General features: G+C 41.6%; 1 protein-coding gene across 1 annotated transcript; it reads right to left on the minus strand.

Moving 5' to 3' along the window:
- Positions 1 to 6: 6 nt before the first annotated feature.
- rassf10a (Ras association domain family member 10a) lies at positions 7 to 1,879 on the minus strand. Its single transcript, XM_008411704.2, has one exon. The coding sequence runs from the start codon at positions 1,541 to 1,543 to the stop codon at positions 98 to 100; it is 1,446 nt and encodes a 481-aa protein (XP_008409926.1). The 5' UTR covers positions 1,544 to 1,879; the 3' UTR covers positions 7 to 97.
- Positions 1,880 to 10,421: the final 8,542 nt, after the last annotated feature.

Below are 10,421 nucleotides of genomic sequence, written 5' to 3' on the forward strand. Positions count from 1 at the left end.
TATATTTCAGGAAGCCAAGGCTGATTTCTCTCGATGCCACTGAGTTTGTCTCACTGAACTGCATAAAAAGCCTAAGATGCTGCGACACAAAGATGCATTACACCAGTGATTCACACACGGGAGGGTTGTCGGAGTCCTGGCTGTGCATTGAGCTCAGGCCCGTGTCCGAATCCTCATCATTAATGCTGCAGGCTTTTGACAGACCTCTGGCCTGCTCCACCCAACCCGTGCTCTGTTCCACTGACCCCGGGTCAGCCTCTCCACTGCTCACAGGCAGTTCTTCCTTTTCGTCGTCAGTCAATTGTTTGTTCGCCTGCTCCAGCTCCATGGTCTCAACTTTGCCAAGCAGGTCCAACAGTTCGCTCTCTTTGGTTTCCCAGAGTGCCAGACTCAGGTCCAAGTCCCCTCTGATGGCGTCCAGGTCCGTCTTGAGCCTCAGGCCGATGTACAGACTCGTGTCCAGTTGGGTTTTTATCCTCTCCTCCTCCAGCAGGAGCTCGTTCTCTGACAGGCTCTCCACGTCTGGCTCCACGGCTGGATCCGCGGGCTCGCAGAGGCTCATCTCCTCCGCGGCGCTGTCGGTGTCCTGCGCATCTTCCGACGCTCCCTCGTCCCGCCGCCGCCTCATCCAGCGCCGGTTCAGCTCCTCCTGGATCTCCCCGGTGATGCTCTCCACCAGCGCCTCCCGCTCCGTCACCTCCTCCTGCAGTCGCACCACCTCCTCGCAGCGGCGCGCGTACTCCTCGAACTGCGCCAGCGCCTCCGCCGTGCAGCGCACGTCCTGGCGCTCCGCTTTGCGCTTCCCGTCCGCGGATGGAGCGGGGCTCTCCACGGAGGACTCCACCATGTACGTGTCCTGCACATAGTTCGCCCCGTGTCTCTTGATGCGGTCGAAGTGCACTTTGGCCTCGTACCGCTCGATCTCCCGGTCCAGCTCCTTGATTCTCTGGATCTGCTGCCGGATGGTGTGATCCTGCGAGATCACCAAGTGGACCAGGGTCTCCATCTTCTCCACTGAACTTTTATCCTTAGGTACTGTCTGTTCTTTCTTTCTGTTCATTTTATCCAACTTCCTGAAGGCCTTCCGGACGATGCGCCTCTGCTTCTCTTGGGACATGTTGGCAGCAGCCGCCGCGGCGACCCAGCAGCTCTTGGCGGTGCCCTTGAGCAGCCCACCCGGGCCGCCGCTCTCCCGGCTCGGGACGACCCGCGCCTCGGCGCTGCGGGGCCCGTTGTTGGGTAGCGAAGCTTCGCTCTTCACAAGGACGAACCGGACATTCTCCTGCTCGTCTCCCCAGGCGCTCCACAGCCGCAGGATCTTGGTCTTGTTGGGCAAAATCCTCTCGAAGCCCCTCCACTTCTCCACCACGCAGTAGGACTGCGGAGAGCCGGACAGCATCGCGGCTGCGGCGCCCTGCTGCAGGTTCTGGTCCTCCAGCAGAACCCTCACAACGTCGGCACAGGTGGTTCGTTTAGTCAGCCCGGAGACCAGCTTCTCCTCTCGGCAGACCCATACCGAGACTTTCCCCTCCTCGGGCTCCATCTCCAAAAAAAGAAATAAATAAAAAGTTTTCCAGAGAATCTCGGTTACAGAAAGTTTCTGTGTTTATATTCCTAATTCCAGTTGATGGGTTGCTGACGCGCTTCCTCTGCTGACTTTAACTGATCATTCAGGAAAACCTGCATCTTCTTAAAGAATCATTAAAAGTTCTCAGCAAAAAAAATAGAAAATAAAAAAATCACATCCTTCAGCGGTGTGTCTGCAGGCTGCATACCGGGTCCTCGTTCCTCTCCCCCGGGGCAGATTGCTGTTGCTCCGGAGAGGAGAGGAGCAGAACAGCGTCCTTACGTCGGGACAGGCGGCTCTGATGTGCGGGACAGAGGCAGGAGGCTGCTGGAGCTGCCGGGCCCCCCCCCCCCCCCCCTCCTCTCTCTCTGCCCACTGATCATCCTACAGAAACCTCAGATTATCAGAGGCGCCTTTTGTTTCAGTTTGTTTTTAACTGAATAAATAAAAGTTGGCCTGTTTCAGGCTCAACACAGAGTTTATCATATCTTACTGCGGTGTTGTTTTTTCTTTTCTTTTAATGCGTATTTATGGAAGCCGCCACTCTGATTTAAAAATAATAAATAAATAATAACGGGATTCCATGCACATTAGTGGTACACATTAAAAAATAAAAAACATCCTGTGAGCCAACTGTCAAAGTTAAGTAAATAAACTGTAGCTTCACAAAAAAAATATTTACTTAATTAATGCAATTGAAAAGTTAATCTCATACAGGTCTATTAGTCACAAAATGATCTGGTTCAGGTATTTCATTTAACCGATGATTATTTCTCACAACTAAGAAAAACTGAAAATATATTTTAATATAGAAGAAGATAAATAACATATTTTCATACAGATCTGTGTTTTAGCTTCAAGGTTATTGGAAAAGCTGCTAACCAGTCAGTTAGTGGAAAGTTTAGTGGAAAGAAAAACTTCATTGGAATAAAAAAAAGGGCGCGGAACCAATGTTGAGAACCACAGTCTTGAAGGAATTGTGAGTCGACTGAAGGATTTCGGTGAGATTCACAAGGAGTGAACTGCAGATGTAGTCATAGCCTCAAGACTCAGCACACAGATGTATGCAGGGCACGGGCTAAAATTGTCACATTCCTTGTGTTCATTCATTCATGAGCACAAAACAATGCCAGAGTAATGTCATTTGGTAACAAGGGCTACTGGCCTGTTCTTCAGTGCTCTAAAGTCCTTTTTTCCCCCCAGCTGAAAGTAAATTTTGCATTTCCTTTGGAAATCAAGATCCCAGAGTCTGACGGAAGAGAGTAGAGATGCAGAATTCAAGATGCAACGAGTCCAGTGTAAAGTTTCCACAGTCAGTGATGATTTGTGGAGCTACATGTGCCTGAGACGATTTGCTTTTTTTTGCACAGTTCAGAGGTTGTTTAATCTCTTTTTGATAAATTTACAGTTATGCTTTCAACACTGTTTTCTCAAGCAATGTCTTCATGTTCTCACAGGTAGATTTATTGAAATTAGTTGCTAAATTAGTCAGTAATAGAAGATTTGGAGTGTTTTTTCTATATGCATGTTTTGTAAGAGTTTTAGCAGACTCACATTTTAAATGACTAACCTGATGATTCTGGGTTACAAGCAAAAAAAAGTAACATTGGATTGATGGTAAAACCTTAAATCTGCAGCGCGCATTGTTACGCAGCTTCATCTTTATGATCTTATCTCTAAATGTTTATCAGCTCAACTGAGCCGACTGTGAAGCCAAAGGAAATCCATCTTTTACTCCCTGCAGAGTTCTCGCATAATATCCGAAACGGTAATCCGCTGTTTAAGAGTAGAATATGTTCTGCGTTAAGTGGTCCGGCTCTGGTGTCTGTGTGCATCTATCCCCAACACGCAGCATTAATGTTTGTGTTCTGGAGCCTCTGCTCAGGCTGGGTTTGTTGGTAAAGAAAGTGCTTAGAAAACCACCGGGGAATGTGAACACACATGCAGAGAGGGGCGGACGCATTCACATATCAGACACGGGCAGACAGCATTACCCAGAGCGGCGTGTGTGGAGCAGGCATGCATTACAAACAGTAGATTTGGATTAAGAGGATTGTCGTTGCTGCGTCTGGGACGTGAGAGAGAGAGTTAGAGAGAGAGAGTTAAAGAGAGAGAGCGAGAGCAGAACGTTTTTCCTGTGTTTGATCTCATTTCCTGTGAGGTCACACCGTGTATGACCTGTGCATCTATTATTAGCTGTCAGGTTTGGAGCCTGAAATGTCAATAGAATAAACAAGACCAAGGAAGCAGACTTCATGAAGACTACTATCAGGCTGTCGAAGCTTAGTTGGTTGAAAATGTTCTAAAGATGTTGTTTGTTGTTTTATTATAAATGCTTAATTAAAAAAGTTACAACTTTTTAAAAAATAAATCCAAGCTAATATAAAAACATACACTCAGTTGGATAACATCTTTGTCAGATATTTGCTTACACTTGTTACAGTGAAAGTCTGCAAAGAAGCTGGTGTTTTAATTCTCACGTCATGAAAAAAATGGAGTTCTAATTCTTAAACTGTAGCGCACTCTGCTGTCAAAACAGGGCATTGCATGTCAGAAGAGAGATTCTTTCCACGAATCTGTTTCTTTCCGCTCTGTTAGTTTGCAGAGGTAACAGGTGAGAGTTGGAAACCCAGACAGAGTTTGTAGCAAATATTTGTTAACAAATGCTCTCTATCCCGTCTGAACTATACATTAACCAACATTTCACTTTTATTTCGAATGGATAAGTCTTCCTCCTGGTTCAAACGCCAGTGTTTGTTTTGGTGTTTTTCTAATATGTTTATTTAGTCTCTAACTCAGACTGGTTTCTACAGGATGTCTGGCTCCAGATGTTGGAGAGTCCTTTGGTCACTGTGGTTTCGGCAAGCCAATGTAAAGCAGTGGAGAACCGTTCAAATGTTTTTTTTTTTTTCCTAAATAATGAACGTGTGCTTCCAGTGAAAAGTGTGGCCCCAATTTCCAATTGAATTGAATGAGAAGGTGTGTTCAAACTTTTCACTGGTTCCGTGTATAAACGTTGCATGTTGACTGCTTTTCTCTCTTTTTTCAATATTAGAATCTTAGTTTTAAATTGTATAATTAAATTTTTGTTGCTATAAACGGAAACCCAGGTTTTTTAAACTCACCCTGAAGCATTTCAGTTTAGTGCAGATGATGCCTGTTTCATTTTTTTTTTTATGATTGTACTTTGATTTTTTTAGCCGTTTTGTTAAAGATCAGGACAGTTCAATTAGAGATGCAGAGAATCTCTAAAGAAACATCATGAATAAACGGGGGTGAATAAATGTGGTGAAGTAAAATGTTGACCTCCTTAATTCCTTCCAAATTTAAACATAAAACACAATTCTGTAAATATACAGTAGTTCCAAGAAGAAAGCACGTAAAAATACATTAACTTACAAAAATAGTATCTAGTCCTTACCAGGTTCTTAAGGACATTCAAAAAAACACACACACACTGGATTAGGTCTGATTATGTTCATTCATCTGGGAAGAGTTATAAGGTCGTGGCTATTTCAAGCTATTTGAGGTCCATCATTCTGCGTTTCAGTGAGATTATCTACAAGTGGAAAACATTTATGACAGCTGCCAGTCTTCCCAGGAGTGGATGTCTCCTCAGATTCATCCCAGTGTCAGACCGTGCAACGCTCAGAGAAAGGACAAAAATACCCACAGGCCCCATCCAAGAATCTGCAGGCATCGGTTAGCAAGATAAAAATGAAAATTCACTGGAGTCAATCACAATGTCATCAGTTTTGCTGATAAGGACTTGTTGACAGCCGCAGGACCTGGGCACCTTGCAGTCGTTAAGTCCACTGTAACGACTGTAAACTAAAGAGTCAGACGTGAGAGAGCTGGAGCCTGCCTGGTCCAAACTGGTCATTAACACAACAGCAACGTCAAACACAGCAGCAGCTACTCCACAACAGATTAGCTAGAAAGGAAATCTTCAGCAAAGTCTGTCTGTCGTCGATGGAGTGAGGAAACATAGAAAGGTCGGTTGAATTAACACTTGTTTCTTATTCTATGAAATCTATGTGGGCTTCAACTTAAAGAAATGTGTTGAGTTAGATTTAAGTCTTTTCACCTTAGAATCTAGGAACAGGCCAGTGTTTGAGTTGGAAGAGAGTGTATTTCCCTTCTAGATATCAATGTTGCTAATTCTCCCTTCATTTTAGAAGGTATTAAAAATGGCCAAAGAAGCAACAAATAAATCAAGCAAAGTCACAGTTTAGAACTGACAATTTATTTAAACTGAATAGCATATGCGTACAAAGTCTCTACAAAGCTAGAAAATATCTAACATACTTTTAGCCATATGAAGGGGATAAAAGTTACAAAGCAAAGATCAGACCCTGTGCAATACCAATACATACACACATATAACTAGTTTCTGGATTTTTTTCTTTTTTTTCTCTAAATGTTCTCTCTTCTTCACAAAATAGGATAAACATCAGAATATCAAAGATATACACAACATCTGTAATAAAGGTTATTGTCACTTTCATACAAAGCACCTTCTGGAAACCCTCGGTGAACAGACAGACGCGCTGCACGGGCACCGGAGCGAAAAGTTTCAAGGCCATTTTGGAGCTGATTTACAGACAGGGATTTCTGTGCCACACGTGGTTCGGGATAGGAGATAAATGCCCCACTTACACACACACACACACATACACACACACACACGCACGCACGCACGCACGCACACACGAGACGACATTAAGCACACGGACAACGATGACTGAGAAACTCCACTGAGACCTTCTGGCATGGAGTATACACACACCGAGTCAGCCTCTAGTGCCGTTATGATTAGTAGGTATTCAACAGTGAACAGCTGAGCGACTGCTAACGGGCCTCTTTTAAGAAGTCACAGTTTAGAGAGGCCTGCTTCCTGCACTTCCTCCACAACTGAGATGTTAGGACGTGTCCAGGTTCATTTCTTTCGAGATAAAGCAGCTTCTAGCCTCATGCGGGCTCCCGCGACATCCGCTAGTCTGCTGTGTTTTGTCCCACGTCATGACTGTCTTTGGTAAGCAGGTGGTAGGCTATGTCCAAACAGCGTCAGCGGCTTCGAGGCCGCCTGCTAGGGTTAGCGCTCACGTGTTGCATGTCGACTCCGGAATAGAAAGACTCTTTTAGCCTGTCTGCAAACAAATTACTGCAGCGTGGGACGAAACTCAGTGAGGGTCGAAACCACGGAGGTCTTAGGGTTAACAGAGACAAATGTAAAAACAAAAGAAATAATTATTTCAGCTTTGAGGCCTCTGCTGCATAGCACTGCATCTCCTGGACACTTCTGACCATCGCAGCTGGAAGCAACCACGTAACTCCTGTAAAGTTTTCTTTTTTWAAAAAAACATTTACACTCTTCTGGTCCTCGTTTTTACATTGCATCTATTATCATCTTCAAATTTTGGTAGTTCAGCATTTGCTTGGTGGAAATGTTTTCAAATTGGTAAAAAAACAAAAATAGGAAAAAAATGCACATTTGCCAAGTCTGTGAGGAATTTTAACACTCGTGAGCGACTGAAGCAGCTTCCACTGAAACTATTCAGACACCTCAGGAAAATGTTTGCTGCTTGCATGACTCATGGTATCAGATGAATATCTCTATTAGCTCATATGCAGCTTTGATAGGAGTTGGTTCCTCTAAAATAAGCAAATAATTTATTAAACGTATGTAATTATTTCCTTGCAGGATGTTTGTGAATGAAAATTTAGCTACATTATAGTTAAAGTGTGTCATAAGTGCACGGTGGAGATTAAAGCCTATAGGTTTCTTGCACTTCTGAACATAATTTCTTTTATCCAAAGCAGCGTGAATGGGTAAAACTCCAACTTTTACTATTATGGACAAATTTGGCAATGGCTCACCAAGAGATTGGGCCCAAAGTTTCTGCATTATGCCCTTTTTTATTTATTTATTTTTTTTTACTAGTCTATAAAATAATTTGGTTTATCAAATCTTTATTTTATACTTTGCATTTTGTTTAAATTGTTTCTTTTTCGCTGTATAAAAAGGTTTTGGTTCTCCGAGCAGTTTTTTATTTTGGTGGGACATAATTTACTCTGTTGCCACTGGATGTATTATTTATTTCATTATCTTTTTAGTTTTACTTCTGAGATCCTCATGTTTTAATTTGAACTATGTTTTCTTTCCGATCCAAACAAAATTTTGTTGCGCAGTTTAAAGAATCTGGCAATAATCTGGCATTTTTATGATACACGGGAATGGCTGTAGTTTTGTGTTTGTGCCCAACTCTGCTGTCTTTTAGACTTTAAACTTTAGAAAGTGCCCTGAACTGAGTAGGTATGGATTGTTTCCCTGTGTAACAATATACAACTATTTTAAATTATTAGTAAAAAAAAAAAAAAAACGCTATAATTTCCCATTATACTGTTGCTAGATTTTAAATCGTTAATGAGATGCGAGAAAGAGAGTGAAGGCGATAAGATACTGAAGTTTTCAAAAGTGTACACACCCGGGATATAACGCAAGACATTTTGACATGTTAAAGAAATTGATAAATCCTTTCAAAACCTTTTTCAGATCTAATCTGACGTTTACTCTGTACAGTTAAACTGAAAAACAGAGTTCGCCGAAAAGATGTGAGAAAAACGCAAAAACAAATGGTTATATAATTATGCTTTGCGGACTTGGGTGACCTTTTTGATTCAGTTCCAGTATTCAGCGTGTTTAACTTTACGCCTTTCTTCACTTTGGGAGTTTCTGGCATCTCTATTCTTTAGCTAAAGCTATAGTTTGTGGAGAGGCTACAATTGATCACAATTCTGGCATTGTATGAAGGTATGAGTCAGGAGAAGGGTGGAAAAACTCAATAAACAACCTGGGAAAACAGAAGCATTACAAGACATAAATAATCATCTGTATTGGGCATCAGGTTTGTACTGCAAAGCAGGATGCTGGGCAAAAGATCTGCAGTCCAAAGTAGTCCTAGTCCAGCTAAAAGGAGAATAATCAAGCAAATCTAAGCATCACAAAAATAATAATGACCAAATCACACATTAATTATAATGAAACACGGTGTTGGCAATAAAATGATAAGGGATTGGTCGTCTTCAGATTGGACTTGGGTTTTTGCAAACCCATCAGTTTATGTGCAATATTTGCTATATAAAAATGTCACTGTCATTTTTCACCTTAAGAAAATTCAAGTTTTGGAAATGCCGAACTAGACTTATTATAAGATAAATCAGTCTTATACACAGTGGAGTGGGCAGATATTCTTAAGTCATTATGCGGGACTCCTACCAAGGAAAACCAAATGCTGAAGTTTAATTCACCCTAACAATGTTAGTTTAGGGTGTGCAAACGCGTGCAGCTAGGTTAATGCATTTTTATATTTTGTCTAAGAGATCAGTTATATTTTCAGTTGAATTGTAAGAGTAGGTGTTAGATTATCTAAAGAAATTGCTATAAAAATATGTATCATCATCATTTTTTTTTTTTTTTAATAGGGATGTGTACACATTTGAGATCCACTGCATATTATTGTATTCCAGCTGCAGAGGGAATAATTGTTGCTCTTTAGTTTTGAATAAAAACAAAAAATTAAAAAAAATTAAATTAAATTTAATATAGTGAAACTGGTATTTTTCCTGAATAGACCGCTGTAGATAACTGAACAAATAATCCAAGATTCATGTTCAAATTGGTTTCTGTTTAACTATTTGTCTGATAATAATAAAAAAAGAGTTTTCATTCGAAGGAGGCACCAGACTACATTGAGTGTGCAAACTCTTCTTCCATGAAGCAGTCACATGTGAAGCACGAAAACAAATACAAGCAAACACTGCCATTAAATACCCAAAGAATAAGACTGTATTCCACTGGTATCGTTGTGAAATTAAACAGATCATCCAGGAGGATCCAGTGCTGACTCTCATAAAAAAAAAAAAAAAAGAAATACATTAAATATCGGACTTCAGATATTCGTTTTTCTGTTGGCTATGCAGCCGAACAGAAAAGCGAAGGTCCAAACTTACAGTTTATTTACGTCTACAGAGCTTCCTCTGAAACGTGGAACCATCAGTGAATCAGAACAGAAAAGTCTACTGCCGTCTCCAGCCAAAGGCACTTCACGCTGCTGAGCATGACGCAGACGAGCCGTCGGACCACACCTGCTACAGTATACTCCATCATCATCATCATCATCATCATCATCATCATCATCATCATCATCATCATCATCATCATCATCATCATCATCATCATCATCAGCGTTTTTTGGTTTCGGATTCATAAAAGAGGGTTAGGGTGTGATCTGTAATCCTGACGCAGGAGGTTCTAAGGCTTCGAGTCAGGGCGGTCGGTTGTGGGTGGAGCAGTGTCTCAGGTTTTGGCGGTATGGACATTAAGGCTCTACTTTGCTGGTACAAATACTGAAATAAGGAGTAAATGTTAAAGTGAGAGTTAAACTAAAGCCTATCTAACAGCTGGACAAATTATGTAGTAAAAAAGAAAGAAGAAAAAAATCACAGTGATTTTCCAAGAAATCCGAACAATATGTTTAAAACTATGATCTTAGTGAGTTGGATCACGTTAATAATCCTTCGTCTCGGTCTTTCTGTGCTGGATTCAGTTAGACCTGGATTAAAATCTAAAGGGCTTGATGAAGAGTCACCTGCTGCACAAAAAGGTACCTGAATGTCTTCTTGTCCCCCTCCCCCCATTATGCTTTTATAAATTTTAGATAACAATCAGGGAATTGAAATATAATCTATATGCTACAATCAATAAACAAGATCCCAAAGTTTAAAATGTTTTTGTGTGTGTGTGTGTGTGTGTGTGTGTGTGTGTGTGTGTGTGTGTGTGTGTGTGTGTGTG

This window comes from Poecilia reticulata, linkage group LG6 (assembly GCF_000633615.1).
Source record: "Poecilia reticulata strain Guanapo linkage group LG6, Guppy_female_1.0+MT, whole genome shotgun sequence".
In the NCBI taxonomy this organism is placed as follows: Eukaryota; Metazoa; Chordata; class Actinopteri; order Cyprinodontiformes; family Poeciliidae; genus Poecilia; species Poecilia reticulata.